Source organism: Pristiophorus japonicus, unplaced genomic scaffold (genome assembly GCF_044704955.1).
Source record: "Pristiophorus japonicus isolate sPriJap1 unplaced genomic scaffold, sPriJap1.hap1 HAP1_SCAFFOLD_515, whole genome shotgun sequence".
NCBI classification, from domain to species: domain Eukaryota; kingdom Metazoa; phylum Chordata; class Chondrichthyes; family Pristiophoridae; genus Pristiophorus; species Pristiophorus japonicus.
Window position 1 is genome coordinate 401,120 of NW_027254421.1, and position 19,483 is coordinate 420,602.

Here is a 19,483-nt window from a genome sequence, read left to right on the forward strand (position 1 = left end):
GAGGGGATCTCATAGAAACGTATAAAATTCTGACAGGACGGGACAGGTTAGATGCAGGAAGATTGTTCCCGATGTTGGGGAAGTCCAGAACCAGGGGACACAGTCTAAGGATAAGGGGTAAGCCATTTAGGACTGAGATGAGGAGAAACTTCTTCACTCAGAGAGTTGTTAACCTGTGGAATTCCCTGCCGCAGAGAGTTGTTGAGGCCAGTTCATTGGATATATTCAAGAGCGAGTTAGATATGGCCCTTACGGCTAAAGGGATCAAGGGGTATGGAGAGAAAGCAGGAAAGGGGTACTGAAGGAATGATCAGCCATGATCTTATTGAATGGTGGTGCAGGCTCGAAGGGCCGAATGGCCTACTCCTGCACCTAATTTCTATGTAAGTCCTGTTCTTCACGTCTGAGCCTCAGACACTGAAGCGTTGCGATGGCAGGTTATTCGGCCTTGGGGTACTGCAGTGCAGCCCTTACTGCACTTTCCAGCAGGAATCACTGGGATCCAGGCTAACATTTCCTTTGTCCAACCCAGCAGGTACTGAGGCCAATTGTAGCCCCTCCCCCAGGACCAACTTTGGGTTCTTTCTGCTGTGTGTGGGGCTCAGTACCAATGGCAGCCCAGCTCACCTGATTGGTTGAGAGGCGGTGGGGCCAGGGAGCTGCCGCCTGAACCAATTGGGTGGCAGAAGGCTTTTTTTGTTGTTGTTGTCTTCCCCCCCACCAACCCAACAGACCCGAGATCATCGCTGGAGCCCCTCCAGCCAATCACAGAGCCAAAGACAATGGCAGGGCGCTCGTCCAGGAACAAAAAGAAAACTAACCGGCTGCCCGATTGGTCGCTCACGTCCGGCCAATGAGAGAGAAAGAAGAGGTCGGCGGCTGGCCCGGCGGCTGGCCGCGTCCGATTGGCTCGGCGGCTGGCCGCGTCCGATTGGCTCGGCGGCTGGCCGCGTCCGATTGGCTCGGCGGCCGAGCGAAGCTGCCGCGATTGGTCAGGACGGCGATTGACTGTTGCCCCCCCCCCCCCCACCAACCCCAGCCAATCAGAGTTGGAGAAAGCCGCCGCCATCTTTGTAGGGGGCAGACGGACGGCCAGCGAACAACAGCGGAGGAGCGGAGGCCCCGGATGGTCATGGCGGCGGCGGCGGCGGCGGCGGCTCCTCGAGCGCTTTACCCCCGAGCTGCTCACCGGACGACATAAGAAAAAAAAAAACAATTAAAAGTCCCGCCGCTCGATTGAAACCAACAACAGATTCGGGTTTTGTTTTTTCGGGCCCGCCTCCAACCGCTCCGCCTGTCGGTCACAGCGGCCGGCCAATGGCACAGCGGCGCTAGGGCTGCGCTGATTGGTGGCACGCGGAGTGTGCCCCGCCCCCTCGCTCGGGAGTCCCGCCCCTCGGGAGCGCAGGCGCACGGCACCGGCCTTAGCCCCGCCCCCACCCTTCAGCCCCCGGGACTTGACGGCAGGTAGGTGCAAGTCTCGTGAGACTTGGTGGGTGGCTGGGTCGGGGTGTTGGGAAGTTCAGCCAAGTTGCTCTGTTGGGGATGGGAGGGAGGAGGGGGTTCGGTTGGGTCGAGCCGGGGTCAGGGGTTGAGCCAGGGTCACGGGTTCGGTTAAGCCGGCGTCAAGGGTTGAGCCAAGCCGGGGTCGGGTGTTGAGCCAAGCCGGGGTCAGGGGTTGAGCCAGGGTCACGGGTTCGGTTAAGCCGGGGTCAAGGGTTGAGCCAAGCCGGGGTCGGGTGTTGAGCCAAGCCGGGGTCGGGTGTTGAGCCAAGCCGGGGTCGGGAGTTTGAGCCGAGCCGGGAGTCTGGGGTGGGGGCTGAACTGGGCTCAGTGGTTGAGTTGAGCTGGGGTTGGTGGGGTTGAGTTGAGCTGGGGTTGAGCTGAGGTGGGGTTGAGTTGAGCTGGGGTTGGTGGGGTTGAGTTGAGCTGGGGTTGAGCTGAGCTGGGGTTGAGTTGAGTTGGAGTTGAGTTGAGCTGGGGTCGGGGGTTGAGTTGAGCTGGGGTTGGTGGGGTTGAGTTGTGGTGGGGTTGAGTTGAGCTGGGGTTGAGTTGAGCTGGGGTCGGGGGTTGAGTTGAGCTGGGGTTGGTGGGGTTGAGTTGAGTTGGGGTTGAGTTGAGCTGGGGTTGGTGGGGTTGAGTTGAGCTGGGGTTGGTGGGGTTGAGTTGAGCTGGGGTCGGGGGTTGAGTTGAGCTGGGGTTGGTGGGGTTGAGTTGAGCTGGGGTCGGGGGTTGAGTTGAGCTGGGGTCGGGGGTTGAGTTGAGCTGGGGTCGGGGGTTGAGTTGAGCTGGGGTTGAGTTGAGCTGGGGTTGGTGGGGTTGAGTTGAGCTGGGGTTGGTGGGGTTGAGTTGAGCTGGGGTTGGTGGGGTTGAGTTGAGCTGGGGTTGAGTTGAGCTGGGGTTGGTGGGGTTGAGTTGAGCTGGGGTTGAGTTGAGCTGGGGTTGGTGGGGTTGAGTTGAGCTGGGGTCGGGGGTTGAGTTGAGCTGGGGTTGAGTTGAGCTGGGGTTGGTGGGGTTGAGTTGAGCTGGGGTTGAGTTGAGCTGGGGTTGGTGGGGTTGAGTTGAGTTGGAGTTGAGTTGAGCTGGGGTCGGGGGTTGAGTTCAGCTGGGGTTGGTGGGGTTGAGTTGAGCTGGGGTTGGTGGGGTTGAGTTGAGCTGGGGTTGGTGGGGTTGAGTTGAGCTGGGGTTGGTGGGGTTGAGTTGAGCTGGGGTTGGTGGGGTTGAGTTGAGCTGGGGTTGGTGGGGTTGAGTTGAGCTGGGGTTGGTGGGGTTGAGTTGAGTTGGAGTTGAGTTGAGCTGGGGTCGGGGGTTGAGTTGAGCTGGGGTTGAGTTGAGCTGGGGTTGGTGGGGTTGAGTTGAGCTGGGGTTGGTGGGGTTGAGTTGAGTTGGAGTTGAGTTGAGCTGGGGTCGGGGGTTGAGTTGAGGTGGGGTTGAGTTGAGCTGGGGTTGGTGGGGTTGAGTTGAGCTGGGGTTGGTGGGGTTGAGTTGAGCTGGGGTTGGTGGGGTTGAGTTGAGCTGGGGTTGGTGGGGTTGAGTTGAGCTGGGGTTGGTGGGGTTGAGTTGAGCTGGGGTTGGTGGGGTTGAGTTGAACTGCTGTTGGAGTTGGGTTGATTCGATGTTATGTCGGGTAATGCACCTGCTGGAATGGGATGTACCAGTGCATTCTCCAACTAGGAAATCCTGGGAAGAGCACGTAAATCTAGGCTGACCAGTGCAGTGCTGAGGGAGCGCAGCATTGTTGGAGGTGCTGTCTTTCAGATGAGATGTTAAACTGAGTCTGCCCTCAGGTGGATAACGTGGCAGCCAATTTGCGCACAGCAAGCTCCCACACCGAACAATGTGATAATGACCAGATAATCTGTTCTACTGTTTTTGATTGAGACGCAAACATTGGGCCCAGGACACCGGGAATAACTCCCCTTCTCTTCTTTGAAATATTGCTGCGGGATCTTTTACGTCTCATCTGAAAGACGGCACCTCCGTCAGTGCAGCACTCCCTCAGCATTGCACTGGGAGTGTCAGCCTAGATTTTTGTGCTCAAGTCCCTGGAGTGGGACTTGAACCCACGACCGTCTGACTCAGAGGCGAGAGTGCTGCCCACTGAGACACAGCTGACACATTGCCGGACTGGGAGCTAATGTAGGTCAGCGAGCACAGGGGGTGATGGGTGAGTGGGACTTGGTGCGAGTTAGGATACGGGCAGCCGAGTTTTGGATGAGTTGAAGTTTATGGAGGGTGGAAGATGGCTGTCCGAGCATTGGAAGAGTCAAGTTCAGAGGTAACAAAGGCATGGATGGGAGTTTCAGCAGCAGCTGAGGCAGGGGCGGAGACGGGCGATGTTACGGAGGTGGAAGTAGGCACTCTCAGTGATGGAGGATATAGGGTCGAAAGATCAGCTCGGGGTCAAATAGGACGGCGAGGTCGTGAACAGTCTGGTTCAGCCTGCGACGGTGGCCAGGGAGAGGGATGGAGTTGGTGGACAGGAAGAGGCAGAGCCATGGGCTAATAGCCGAGGGGGATGGGTGTGAGATTCGGAGAGCTGCCGACATACTGCCGGATAAGGTGCGTCGCTGGAACCCAGTTTCATAATCCGTTATTTTCTTCCCGCATGCAGCTGCCTCAGTCCTTCCCGTCGAGGCTGTTTGCCGGATCGGTGACCCCAGGTGCCGGGCCGTGAAATGGCGGACCAGCCGCTGGCAGAGATGGTGGAGATCGCAGTGCGAGAATTCACGTCGGAAGCCGATGGTACGTGTTGGCCCCTCGATAAGATCTGGTCTTCAGAGTGTTCAGTAACTGTTGCGTAGCATGGCAGAGATTTAACGGCACACAAACAGCTCATTCGGCCCACCTGGTCTCCACTCGAGCCTCCTCCCCTCATGGAAATTTACAGCACAGAAGGAGGCCATTCCGGCCCATTGTGTCCGCACCGGCCGACAAAGAGCCGCACGGCCCTCGGTCAGCAGACCTAAAGGTTACATATAAACCTGTGAACAATGACGGAAAGGTAAAGAGCACCCAGCCCAACCAGTCTGCCTCACACAACTGCGACACCCCTTGTACTGAAACATTCTACACTCCACCCCAACTGGAGATCTCCTGGGAGAGGCAACAAGCAGATTAAAAACCCAGGCCAATGGGGGGGGAAAAAATCTGGGAAAATTCCTCTCCGACCCATCCAAGCGATCGGAATTAGTCCAGGAGATCACCCTGGCCGTATTTGATTCGCTGCAGTACTTGCCATCGTATCTGCGCCAGCCAACAGGAGGTTATCCAGTCTAATCCCAATTCGCTCTAGGTCCGTAACCCAGCAGGTCACTGCACTTCAAGTGCCCATCCAACCATCTTTTAAATGTGGTGAGGGTTTTTGCATCCACCACCCTTCCAGGCAGTGAGTTCCAGACCCCCACAGCCCTCTGCGTAAAGAAGGCCCCCTCCCTCAAATCCACTCTGAACCTTCCACCAACCACCTTGAAACCATGTCCCGCACCATCTCCCACCCTGCTTCATCTCACCTTATCAGCACAACCTTCAATTCCTTTATATAACATAAGAAATAGGAGCAAGAGTCGGCCATTCGGCCCCTCGAGCCTGCTCCGCCATTCAATCAGATCACGGCTGATCTTCGACCTCAGCTCCACTTTCCTGCACTGTCCCCATATCCCTCGATTCCCTTAATATCCAAAAATCTATCGGTCTCGGCCTTGAATATACTCAAAGACTGAGCCTCCACAGCCCTCTGGGGCAGAGAATTCCAAAGATTTACCACCCTCTGAGTGAAGAAGTTTCTCCTCATCTCAGTCCTAAATGGCCGATCCCTTATTCTGAGACTGTGACCCCTGGTTCTAGACTCCCCAGCCCGGGGGAAACACCCTCTCGGCATCTCCCCTGTCAAGCCCTGTAAGAACGTTATATGTTTCAATGAGATCACCTCTCATTCTTCTAAACTCTAGAGAATATCGGCCCAGTCTACTCAATCTCTCCTCATAGGACAATCCCCCCATCCCAGGAATCAGTCTGGTGAACCTTCGTTACACTCTCTCAATGGCAAGTATATCCCTTGCCCTCATGTACTTATTCAGCTTTCCCTTAGATGCATCTATGTTATTTGCCTCAACCCCTCCCTGTGGCAGTGAGTTCCACATTCTCACCACTCTCTGGGTAAAGAAGTTTCTCCTGAATTCCCTATTGGATTTATTATTGACTAATCATATATTTACAGCCCCCTAGTTCTGGTCTCTCCCACAATCGAAAACAGCTTCCCAATGTCTACCCTATCTCAACCCTTTCATAATCTTAATCGAGTCATCCCTTCGAGAGAAAAAAATCTTTCAGTATTGGCCTCGTCACAAAGCCAGGCAGGCTGTAAAAATTCAGCCGTGCGATCGGGTGACACTGAGCTGCAGGAAAGGCCCACGGTTTCGTTGCTGACTTGTCTTGTTACCTGATGTCTGCATGGGGAGGATGTTAAGAAATAGAAAGAAAGACCTGCATTTATATAGCGCCTTTCGCGACCACCGGACCGTCTCGAAGCGCTTTACAGCCAATGAAGTACTTTTGGAGTGTAGTCACTGTTGCAATGTAGGAAACGCGGCAGCCAACTTGCGCACAGCAAGCTCCCACACACAGCAATGTGATAATGACCAGATAATTTGTTTTTTTTGTTATGTCGATTGAGGAATAAATATTGGCCCCAGGACACAGGGGATAACTCCCCCCTGCTCTTCTTCGAAATAGTGGCCGTGGGATCTTTTACGTCCACCTGAGAGAGCAGACGGGGCCTCGGTTTAACGTCTCATCCAAAAGACGGCACCTCCGACAGTGCAGCGCTCCCTCAGCACTGCACTGGAGTGTCAACTTAGATTTTTTTGTGCTCAAGTCCCTGGAGTGGGACTTGAACCCACAACCTTCTGACTCGGAGGCGAGACTGCTACCCACTGAGCCACAGCTGACGAGGGCTTTAATTTGAGCCTCGCACGCCAGGTTCAACCTCCAGCCGGGGTTGAGGGTTACAATTGGGTCTCGGCACTCACTAGGTTAAGGAGGGGGCAAAAGTCAGCAGGGACCCCAGTGGCACACCCTTCGTGTGTGAGGCCTGACAATGAGGCTTTTCTACCCTGAGGACTTGTGTCTCTCAATCCTGCCTTCGCCCCAAGTTCTCTGAGACACACACTTTCCAATAGGAGGCAATGGGCACCATACATCTCACCCTCGCTGCATCCACCTTGTTGGGCCCCCTCATCCACCCCTTCCCATTAACTCCCATTGTACACAATCCCAATGGAAGCTGTTCAGAGAAGGTTCACTAGGTTGATTCCGGAGATGAGGGGTTTGACTTCGGAAGATAGGTTGAGCAGGTTTGGTCTATGCTTAATGGAGCTCAGAAGAACGAAAGGTGATCTTATCGAAACGTATAAGATAATGAGAGGGTGGGCAAGTTGGATGCAGAGAGTGTATTTCCACTCATAGGGGAATCTAGAACTAGGGGGCATAGTCTCAGAATAAGGGGCCACCCATTTTAAAACTGAGATGAGGAGGAATTTCTTCTCTCGGAGGGTTGTAAATCTGTGGAATTCTCTGCCCCTGAGAGCTGTGGAGGCTGGGTCATTGAATATATTTAAGGCGGAGTTAGACAGATTTTTGAACGATAGGGAGTGAAGGGTTATGGGGAGCGGGCGGGGAAGTGGAGCTGAGTCCATGATCGGATCAGCCGTGATCTTATTGAATGGTGGAGCAGGATTGAGGGGTCAAATGGGCGACTCCTGCTCCTATTTCTTTTGTTCTTGGTCTTATGTGACCCAAACCCTTCCCATTCACTTCCACAATCCCAATGGGCCCAACCCCTTCCCAGCCATTCCCATTCTATGCAATTCCAATGGACCAAATCCCTTCCCATCCACTCCCATTGTATACAGTCCCAATGGATCCAAAACCTTCCCATTCACTCCCATTCGGCATAATCCCAATAAACCTAGTCCCTTCCCACACAGTCGTAATCCCTGTCTGTTATCCCAATGGACCGAACCCCTTCCCATTCACTCCCATTCTGCACAATCCCAATAAACCTAGTCCCTTCCCACACAGTCGTAATCCCTGTCTGTTATCCCAATGGACCGAACCCCTTCCCATTCGCTCCCATTCTGCACAATCCCAATAAACCTAGTCCCTTCCCACACAGTCAAGTAATCCCTGTCTGTTATCCCAATGGATCAAACCCCTTCCATTGACTCCCCCACTGTACACGGTTCCAATGGACTTATTCCCTTTCCATTCTGTCCCAGTGATCATACTTTTGTTTTCTCAGCAGCCATACAGCAAAGCTCCCAAATTGCCGAACATGACGACTCGAATCCCACAGGAAAACGTCGGAGAGTGGAAGTTGAACTCCAGGAATCGGAGGAGGGAGAGGACAGTATTCAGGTACAGCGACAATTATCTGGGCTTGTTCTCTCTGAGGCACAGTATTGTACCCCATAAAACTCAAGTGATCATAGGAGACTGGCTGTGGGCAATGGGGCAGACACTGACCTTTCATGCTCTGGGACCTGGGGTTAAATCCTGGCTCGGACACAGTCTGTCCATTCTTCACTATTCCAACACACTCCTGGCTGGACTCCCATCTTCCATGCGCCATAAACTTAAGCTCATCCAAAATGCTGCCCATATCCTAATTCGCACTAAGTCCCGTTTGTAATGTATGCACCTGTTTGTGGAGCTTTTTGAGGTGGGTGTGGCTTAGCAGTCACGTGATGTTCACAAGACTCAATAAAACCCCAGCCAGTTGGGTTCGGGGGATCCACGATGAGGCAGGTGGTTGTGAGCCCGGTGGACGGACTGGTAATGTGTCGTGTGATTGGCAGAAAAAAAAATCGAAGAGCAAATTATAATTTAAATGGAGAAAGATTGCAAAGTGCTGCTGTACAGAGGGACCTGGGGGTCCTTGTGCATGGAAACATAAAAGGTTAGTCTGCAGGTACAGCAAGTGATCAGGAAGGCCAATGGTATCTTGGCCTTTATTGCAAAGGGGATGGAATATAAAAGCAGGGAAGTCCTGCTACAACTGTACAGGGTATTGGTGAGGCCACACCTGGAGTACTGCGTGCAGTTTTGGTCTCCGTATTTAAGGAAGGATATACTTGCTTTGGAGGCTGTTCAGAGAAGGTTCACTAGGTTGATTCCGGAGATGAGGGGGTTGACTTATGAGGAAAGGTTGAGTAGGTTGGGCCTCTACTCATTGGAATTCAGAAGAATGAGAGGTGACCTTATCAAAACGTATAAGATAATGAGAGGGCTCGACAAGGTGGATGCAGAGAGGATGTTTCCACTGATGGGGGAGACTAGAACTAGAGGGCATGATCTTAGAATAAGGGGCCGCCCACTTAAAACAGATGAGGAGGAATTTCTTCTCTGAGGGTTGTAAATCTGTGGAACTCGCTGCCTCAGAGAGCTGTGGAAGCCGGGTCATTGAATAAACTTAAGACAGTGATCGATGGTTTCTTAACCGATAAGGGGTTATGGGGAGCGGGCAGGGAAGTGGACTCGAGTCTATGATCGGATCAGCCATGATCGTATTAAATGGCAGAGCAGGCTCGAGGGGCCATATGGCCAACTCCTGCTCCTATTTCTAATGTTCTTACTTTGTTAATAAACCCACTAGTTCATAATAGCAATATGTTGCTATGAATTATTAACCAAAGAACCCATGAAGCAAATACATTTGCGCCTATCACCAATGTATCCTCTAATTTATTTTTCTGTGCACAAACCCTTTAACAGGCTGTGCAGCCCATTCAAGTTTTCTTTCATTGCAAAGGCGGTGAGCAGTCTGCACGGGACCTCCAGACCGTTGCTTGGCTGCACAGCTTAACAGGAACGTTGCCCGTCACCTCTGTGCTCGCCCACCTACATTGGATCCTGGTCCGGCAACGCCTCGATTTAAAAAATTCTCATCCTTGTGTTCGAATCCTTCCATGGCCTCGCCCCTCCCTATCTCTGTAAGCTCCTCCAACCCTCCGAGATAATCGGCGCTCTTCCAATTCTGGCCTCTTGCGCATCCCCCCGATTTTAATCGCTCCACCATTAGCGGCCGTACCTTCAGCTGCCGAGGCGCTAAGCTCTCAAACTCCCTCCCTAAACCTCACCTCTCCCTCCTCCTTTAGGACACTCCTTAAAACCTACCTCTTCCATCTATCCTAATATCTCCTTATGTGGCTCGGTGTCAAATTTTGTTTGATAATCGCAGCTGTAATGCACCGTGAGACGTAGAAACATAGAAAATAGGTGCAGGAGTCGGCCATTCGGTCCTTCGAGCCTGCACCACCATTCAATAAGATCATGGCTGATCATTCACCTCAGTACCCCTTTCCTGCTTTCTCTCCATACCCCTTGATCCCTTTAGCTGTAAGGACCATATCTAACTCCCTCTTGAATACATCCAATGAACTGGCATCAACAACTCTGCAGCAGAGAATTTCACAAGTTAACAACTCTCTGAGTGAAGAAATTTCTCCTCATCTCGGTCCTAAATGGCCTACCCCTTATCCTTAGACTGTGTCCTCTGGTTCTGGACTTTCCCAACATTGGGAACATTCTTCCTGCATCTAACTTGTTCAGTTCATTGGAATTTTATATGTTTCTATGAGATCCCCTCTCATCCTTCTAAACTCCAGTGAATACAGGCCCAGTCGATCCAGTCTTTCCTCATATGTCAGTCCAGCCATCCCGGGAATCAGTCTGGTGAACCTTCGCTGTACTCCCTCAATAGCAAGAATGTCCTTCCTCAGATTAGGGACCAAAACTGAACACAATATTCCAGGTGAGGCCTCACTAAGGCCCTGTACAACTGCAGTAAGACCTCCCTGCTCCTATACTCAAATCCTCTCGCTATGAAGGCCAACATACCATTTGCCTTCTTCACCGCCTGCTGTACCTGCATGCCAACTTTCAATGACTGATGTACCATGACACCCAGGTCTTGTTGCACCTCCCCTTTTCCTAATCTGCCACCATTCAGATAATATTCTGCCTTCGTGTTTTTGCCCCCAAAGTGGATAACCTCACATTTATCCACATTATACTGCATCTGCCATGTATTTGCCCACTCGCCTAACCTATCCAAGTCACCCTGCAGCCTCTTAGCATCCTCCTCACAGCTCACACCGCCACCCAGTTTAGTGTCATCTGCAGACTTGGAGATATTACACTCAATTCCTTCATCTAAATCATTAATGTATATTGTAAAGAGCTGGGGTCCCAGCACTGAGCCCTGCGGCACCCCACTAGTCACTGCCTGCCATTCTGAAAAGGACCCGTTTATCCCGACTTTCTGTTTCCTGTCTGCCAACCAGTTCTCTACCCACATCAGTACATTATCCCCAATACCATGTGCTTTAATTTTGCACACCAATCTCTTGTGCGGGACCTTGTCAAAAGCCTTTTGAAAGTCCAAATACACCACATCCACTGGTTCTCCATTGTCCACTCTACTAGCTACATCCTCAAAAAAATTCTAGATTTGTCAAGCATGATTTCCCTTTCATAAATCCATGCTGACTTGGACTGATCCTGTCACTGCTTTCCAAATGCGCTGCTATTTCATCTTTAATAATTGATTCCAACATTTTCCCCACTACTGATGTCAGGCTAACTGGTCTATAATTACCCGTTTTCTCTCTCCCTCCTTTTTTAAAAAGTGGTGTTACATTAGCTACCCTCCAGTCCATAGGAACTGATCCAAAGTCGATAGACTATTGGAAAATGATCACCAATTGATCCACTATTTCTAGGGCCACTTCCTTAAGTACTCTGGGATGCAGACTATCAGGCCCCAGGGATTTATCGGCCTTGAATCCCATCAATTTCCCTAACACAATTTCCCGCCTAATAAGGATATCCTTCAGTTCCTCCTTCTAACTAGACCCTCGGTCCCCTAGTACATCCGGAAGGTTATTTGTGTCTTCCTTCGTGAAGACAGAAGTATTTGTTCAATTGGTCTGCCATTTCTTTATTCCCCATTATAAATTCACTCGAATCTGACTGCAAGGGACCTACGTTTGTCTTCACTAATCTTTTTCTATTCACATATCTATAGAAGCTTTTGCACTCAGTTTTTATGTCCCTGGCAATGTCCTCTCGTACTCGACTTTCCCCGTCCTAATTAAACCCTTTGTCCTCCCCTGCTGAATTATAAATTTCTCCCACTCCTCAGTTTGCTACTTTTTCTGGCCAATTTATATGCCTCTTCCTTGGATTTAACACTATCCCTAATTTCCCTTGTTAGCCACGGTTGAGCCACCTTCCCCATTTTATTTTTACTCTAGACAGGGATGTACAATTGTTGAAGTTCATCCATGTGATCTTTAAATGTTTGCCATTGCCTATCCACCGTCAACCCTTTAAGTATCATTTGCCAGTCTATTCTAGCCAATTCACGACTCATACCATCGAAGTTACCTTTCCTTAAGTTCAGGACCCTAGTCTCCGAATTAACTGTGTCACACTCCATCTTAATAAAGAATTCTACCATATTATGGTCACTCTTCCCCAAGGGGCCTCGCACAACAAGATTGCTAATTAGTCCTTTCTCATTACACATCACCCAGTCTAGGATGGCCAGCCTTCTAGTTGGTTCCTCAACATATTGGTCCAGAAAACCATCCCTAATACACTCCAGGAAATCCTCCTCCACCGTATTGCTACCAGTTTGGTTAGCCCAATCAATATGTAGATTAAAGTCGCCCATGATAACTGCTGTACCTTTATTGCACGCATCCCTAATTTCTTGTTTGATGCTGTCCCCAACCTCACTACTACTGTTTGGTGGTCTGTACACAATTCTCACTAGCATTTTCTGCTCTTTGGTATTCCGCAGCTCCATCCATACAAATTCCACCATCATCCAAACTAATGTCCTTCCTTACTATTGCGTTAATTTCCTCTTTAACCAGCAACGCCACCCCACCTCCTTTTCCTTTCTGTCTATCCTTCCTAAATGTTGAATACCCCTGGATGTTGAGTTCCCAGCCTTGGTCACCCTGGAGCCATGTCTCTGTGATGCCAATCATATCATATTCATTCATTTCTGCCTGTGCAGTTAATTTGTCCATCTTATTCCGAATACGCCTCGCATTGAGGCACAGAGCCAGGCTAGTCTTTTTAACACACTTTGCTCTTTTAGAATTTTCTGTAATGTGGCCCTTTTTGATTTTTGCCTTGGGTTTCTCTGCCCTCCACTTTTACTTTTCTTCTTTCTATCTTTTGCTTCTGCCCCCATTCTACTTCCCTCTGTCTCCCTGCATAGGTTCCCATCCCCCTGCCATATTAGTTTAACCCCTCCCCAACAGCACTAGCAAACACTCCCCCTAGGACATTGGTTCCGGTCCTGCCCAGGTGCAGACCGTCCGGTTTGTACTGATCCCACCTCCCCCAGAACCAGTTCCAATGTCCCAGGAATTTGAATCCCTCCCTTTTGCACCACTCCTCAAGCCACACACTCATCTGAGCTATCCTGCGATTCCTACTCTGACTAGCACATGGCACTGGTAGCAATCCTGAGATTACTACCTTTGAGGTCCTACTTTTTAATTTAGCTCCTTGCTCCCTAAATTCAGCTTGTAGGATCTCATCCCGTTTTTTTACCTATATCGCTGGTACCTATATGCACCACGACAACTGGCTGTTCACCCTCCCCCTTCAAAATGTCCTGTAACTGCTCCGAGACATCCTTGACCCTTTTACTATGTGAAAGGTGGTGTGTAAATGTAAGTTGTTGTAACCCTATGATTGTGTCCAGTTACTGGTAAGCCTGGGCGCAGAGCTGAAAGGCTGGCACACATTAGCAATGCCATTCAGAGCCCGCGACAGCTGAGATTCCTGCGCGGTTGAAAGCAGAAGTGTGAACTGGCAGGAAATACTGGCCAGTGCTTTGTTCTTAAAGAGGACCCTTCTCGTCTAACCTCAAAGTGCTGATTCCTCCGCTGGGTACGGCTGCCTTTGAATTACCATTTACGCAAGGTATTATTCACGTGTGTGCGTCACATCTCCTCAGATAATGAAGCAGCCCATATGTAGCAAGGCCTGGACGATATTCAGGCTTGGGTTCATAAGTGCCAAGCACACAAGTGTCAGGCAATGACCATCTCCAACAAGTGAGAGTTTAACCACTTCCCCTTGATATTCAACGGCATTCCCATCGCCGAATCCCCCACCATCAACATCCTGGGGGTCACCATTGACCAGAAACTTAACCGGACCAGCCACATAAATACTGTGGCTACAAGAGCAGGTCAGAGGCTGGGTATTCTGTGGTGAGTGTCTCACCTCCTGACTCCCCAAAGCCTTTCCACCATCTACAAGGCACAAGTCAGGAGTGTGATGGAACACTCCCCACTTGCCTGGATGAGTGCAGCTCCAACAACACTCTAGAAGCTCGACACCATCCAGAACAAAGCAGCCCGCTCGATCGACCCGCTACCCACCACCTTCAACACACACTCCCTCCACCACCGGCGCACCGTGGCTGCAGTGTGCACCGTCTACAAGATGCACTGCAGCAACTCGCCAAGGTTTCTTCGGCAGCACCTCCCAAACCCGCGACCTCTACCACCTAGAAGGACCAGGGCAGCAGGTCCATGGGAACACCACCACCTCCACGTTCCCCTCCCAGTCACACACCATCCCGACTTGGGAATATATCGGCCGTTCCTTCATCGTCGCTGGGTCACAATCCTGGAACTCCCTCCCTAACAGCACTGTGGGAGAAAGCTTGCAGGGAACATAAAAACTGACTGCAAAAGCATCTATAGATATGTGAAGAGGAAAAGATTAGTGAAGACTAATGTAGGTCCCTTGCAGTCAGAATCAGGTGCATTCATAATGGGGAACAAGGAAATGGCAGACCAATTGAACTAATACTTTGGTTCTGTCCTCACGAAGGAAGACACAAATAACCTCCCGAAAATACTAGGAGACAGAGGGTCTAGGAGGAACTGAGGGAAATCCTTATTAGTCAGGAAATGGTGTTAGAGAAATTGATGGGATTGAAGGCCGATAAATCCCCAGGGCCTGAAAGTCTGCATCCAAGAGTGCTTAAGGAAGTGGCCCTAGAAATAGTGGATGCATTGGTGGTCATTTTCCAACATTCCATGGACTCTGGATCAGCTCCTATGGATTGGAGGGTCGCTAATGTAACCCCACTTTTTAAAAAAAGGAGGGGGAGAGAAAACAGGGAATTATAGACAGCCTGACATCGGTAGTGGGGAAAATGTTGGCGTCAATTATTAAGGATGAAATAGCAGCGCATTTGGAAAGCAGTAACAGGATCGGTCCAAGTCAGCATGGATTTATGAAAGGGAAATCATGCTTGACAAATCTTCTAGAATTTTTTGAGGATGTAACTAGCAGAGTGGACAAGGGAGAACCAGTGGATGTGGTGTATTTGGACTTTCAAAGACTTTTGACAAGGTACCACACAAGAGATTAGTGTGCAAAATTAAAGCACATGGTATTGGGGGTAATGTATTGACGTGGATAGAGAACTGGTTGGCAGACAGGAAGCAGAGAGTCAGGATAAACGGGTCCTTTTCAGAATGGCAGGCAGTGACTAGTGGGGTGCCACAAGGTTCAGTGCTGGGACCACAGATATTTACAATATACATTAATGATTTAGACGAAGGAATTGAATGTAGTAACTCCCAAGTTAGCAGATGACACTAAGCTGGGTGGCGGTGTGAGCTGTGAGGAGGATGCTAAAAGGCTGCAGGGTGACTTGGACAGGTTAGGTGAGTGGGCAAATGCATGGCAGATGCAGTATAATGTGGATAAGTGTGAGGTTATCCACTTTGGGGGCAAAAACAGGAAGGCAGATTATTATCTGAATGGTGACAGATTAGTAAAAGGGGAGGTGCAACGAGATCTGGGTGTCATGGTACATCAGTCATTGAAAGTTGGCCTGCAGGTACAGCAGGCGGTGAAGAAAGCAAATGGTATTTTGGCCTTCATAGCGAGAGGATTTGAGTATTGGAGCAGGGAGGTCTTACTGCAGTTGTACAGGGCCTTGGTGAGGCCTCAACTGGAATATTGTGTTCAGTTTTGGTCTCCTAGTCTGAGGAAGGATGTTCTTGCTGTTGAGGGAGTGCAGCGAAGGTTCACCAGACTGGCAGGACTGACATATGAAGAAAGACTGGATCGACTCGGTTTATATTCACTGGAATTTAGAAGAATGAGAGGGGATCTTATAGAAACATATAAAATTCTGACGGGATTGGACAGGTTAGATGCAGGAAGAATGTTCCCGATGTTGGGGAAGTCCAGAACCAGGGGACACAGTTTAAGGATAAGGGGTAAGCCATTTAGGACCGAGATGAGGAGAAACTTATTCACTCAGAGATTTGTTAACCTGTGGAATTCCCTACCGCAGAGAGTTGTTGAGACCAGTTCATTGGATATATTCAAAAGGGAGTTAGATGTGGCCCTTACGGCTAAAGGGATCAAGGGGTATGGAGAGAAAGCAGGAAAGGGGTACTGAGGGAATGATCAGCCATGATCATATTGAATGGTGGTGCAGGCTTGAAGGGCCGAATGGCCTGATCCTGCACCTATTTTCTATGTTTCACCACACGGACTGCAGCGGTTCAAGAAGGCGGCTCACCACCACCTTCTCAAGGGGCAATTAGGGATGGGCAATAAATGCCGGCCTTGCCAGTGACGTCCACATCCCATAACCACATTTTTTTTTAAAGCCTGATGTTTGATCTGGGGTGGGGCTGCTGCACAACAGAGCCCAGCGTTGACCGTGCCTAACCTGCACCCACCCGCTTTCCAGCAGGGAATCACTGAGCTGTGGATCACTGGGTCGCACTCCCGCCTTGGAGTCAGAAGGTCGCGGGTTCGAGTCCCACTCCCGAGACTTGAGCACAAATCCAGGCCGACACTCCCAGTGAAAGTACTGAGGGAGCGCTGCACTGTCGGATCGCCATCTTTCAGATGAGTGGCTAAACCGCGGCCCCGTCTGCCCTCTCGGTGGACGCAAAAGATCATATGGCACTGTTGGAAGAAGAGCAGGGGAGTTTTCCCCAAGTGTCCTGGGCCAATATTTCTCCCTTTTTTAAAAAAAAACCCAGATGATTTGGTCATTATCACATTGTTTGTGGGAGCTTGCTGTGCGCAAATTGGCTGCTGCGTTTCCCACATTACAACAGTGACTATACTTGGGGAGGGGGGAGGGGAGTATTTCATTGTCTGTAAAGCGCTTTTGAACGTCCTAAGGTTGTGAAAAGTGCTACAGATATGCCATTCCTTTCTTTTTTCAAACTAGTAAATTTCTGCTACCCAAGAGCTAATTAAACTTAACTACTGCAACACATGTGTTGTGCAACTGCTACTCTTTGTATGTTCTATTATTATGTACTAAGTTTGTTTGGCGTAGTTACAAGTTTCGGATAACCTCCGAGACTGAGAGTAGCCCCAGGGGTCGAGTGTTCAGGAATGTGCCCTATCTCCAATTGCACAATTACCTGCAGCAGAAACTTGAGTACAACAAAGCCGTGCATTTAACGGAGTGAAACATCCTAAGGCATTTCACAGGAGCAATTATCAAGCAAAGTTTGAGACCGAGCTGCGTACGGGGATGTTGGGCCAGCTGACCAAAAGCTTGGTCAAGGAGGTCGGTTTTAAGAAGCAACTTAAAGGAAGAGGAAGCGGTTTAGGGAGGGAATTCCAGAGATTGGGGCCCATACAGCCGAAGGCACGGCCGACAATTGTGGGACGATTACAATCAGGGGGGCACGAGGCCAGAAGTGGAGAAACACAGAGACCTGGGGTGGGGGGGGGGTGGTGTTGTAGGGCTAGCGGAGGTTACAGAGATAGCAAGGCCCAGATCTTATGACAGGTCGTTGACCTGAAACACTAACTCTGTTTCTCTCTCCACAGATGCTGCCTGACCCGCTGAGTATTTCCAGCTTTTCCTGTTTTTATTTCCGATTTCCAGCGTCGGTGGCATTTTGCTTTGGTATTGGGAGGGGCAAGGCCATCGAGGGGGATTATGAACACAAAGGATGAGACTGTGCATCACTCGGCTTTCCAAGTGTGGGCTGGAACACTTTCCAGTCGCCACGTTAAAAGTGGATTGTGTTTTCCCACTGCCTGTGCGCTGACGTGTTTCGTTCTGTTGCCTCTCCCTCAGACTCTCCTGTACTCGGCGAGCAAGACACTGTGCCTCCGGCTCGATGCCATTGAAGCCAATCTCAACTCCATGGAGGACAAGTGCAAGTGCCTCAGGGCAAAGGTCGACATGCTGGCCAATCAGAACGCGTTCCGGCCGCCCCTGGCCGAGCACACGGCGACTGAGGGGCAACGGCAGACCGGCAGTAGGTGGGTGTGGCCTTTAGCCGTGGAGGTTGGGGAGGGTGGGGTGGGATCTCTGGGAAACGCTCCTCTCGGTCTCGGGTTCGGAGGCTTGTTTATTTTCTGTTTTTTATTTTAACGAATCTCCTTCCTGCTGTGTGAGGGTCTCAGTACATAAGATCCAGGAGCAGGAGTCGGCCATTCGGCCCCTCGAGCCTGCTCCACCATTCAATGAGATCACGGCTGACCTTCGACCTCGGGTCCACTTTCCTGCACTGTCCCCATATCCCTCGATTCCCTTAATATCCACAAATCTACCGATCACGGCCTTGAATATACTCAAAGACTGAGCCTCCACAGCCCTCTGGGGCAGAGAATTCCAAAGATTCACCCCCCTCTGAGTGAAGAAGTTTCTCCTCATCTCAGTCCTAAATGGCGGACCCCTTATCCTGAGACTGTGTGACCCCTGGTTCTAGTCTCCCCAGCCCGGGGGGGAAACACCCTCCCTGCATCTACCCTGTCAAGCCCGGTAAGAATGTTGTATCTTTCAATGAGATCACCTCTCATTCTTCTAAACTCTGGAGAATATCGGTCTAGTCTACTCAATCTCTCCTCATAGGACAATCCCCCCATCCCAGGAATCAGTCTGGTGAACCTTCACCGCACTCCCTCTATGGCAAGTGTATCCTTCCTTAGGTAAGGAGACCCAAACTGTGCACAATACTCCAGGTGTGGTCCCACCAGGGCCCGATATAATTACAGCTGGGACCAGCTCACTCAGAACACGGGCTCTCTCCTCACTGAGCCCCCACCCCCGCCACCGACCTCTGACACCTCGCCCAAGTGACTATTGCCCAGGTATGTGCTCAAACAATGAATGTGAGCAGGCTGTGCGACCATGAGGGGGTCATCGCAACCAAGCCCAACCCTGCTGTCGCCGGCTGTAAACATAGGGGCAGGAGGAGGAGGTCATTCAGCACCCAGAGCCCATTCCTCCATTCAAGGAGATCACGGCTGATCTGTACCGAACTCTGCCGGCCCGCCTTGGCTCCGTGTCCCGCAATGCACTCCACTCTCGACCTCGGGGTCAAGACATTGCATGTTGATGGGATATTGGACCATGGTGGGCATCACAGCCATGTACCCAATCCTGTCCTCATTTCCCCCCCCCACCCCTCCTTTCCCATTGTCAACCCACGGGATGCTGAGAAGGGTTGTGGGGCTTTGGAACATGGGCTCTCACTGCCCTGATGCCAATGGGAGAGGTGGCAGGGATGGAGGACAGTGGAGACAGGTAGAGGGGCTGAGGGAACAAGCTCACCATGGTTACTGTTCACCAACCATCTCCTATTCGGCTGTGTACTAATGTGTCTGTCATTTTTCTTTTTTGTCCCCATCCCCTTCTCATTCCCCGCCACCCCCCCTCAACCCCCCTCTTCTCTCCAACCCCTTCTCTCCTGTTTCTTCCCCTTTCCCTCCTCCCCTTTCCCCTTCCCTCCTCCCCTTCCCTCCTCCCCTTCCCTCCTCCCCTTCCCTCCTCCCCCTTCCCTCCTCCCCCTTCCCTCCTCCCCCTTCCCTCCTCCCCCTTCCCTCCTCCCCCTTCCCTCCTCCCCCTTCCCTCCTCCCCCCTTCCCTCCTCCCCCCT

General features: G+C 51.0%; 1 protein-coding gene across 1 annotated transcript; it reads left to right on the forward strand.

Moving 5' to 3' along the window:
* Positions 1-1,072: 1,072 nt before the first annotated feature.
* On the forward strand, positions 1,073-17,865 carry LOC139253820 (protein BANP-like; the record flags this gene model as incomplete). Its single annotated transcript, XM_070873582.1, has 4 exons — positions 1,073-1,467; positions 4,115-4,245; positions 7,802-7,917; positions 17,678-17,865. Coding segments are annotated over exons 2-4 (371 nt in total), but the record flags the coding sequence as incomplete, so codon positions are not given.
* Between the last annotated feature and the right edge of the window lie 1,618 nt (positions 17,866-19,483).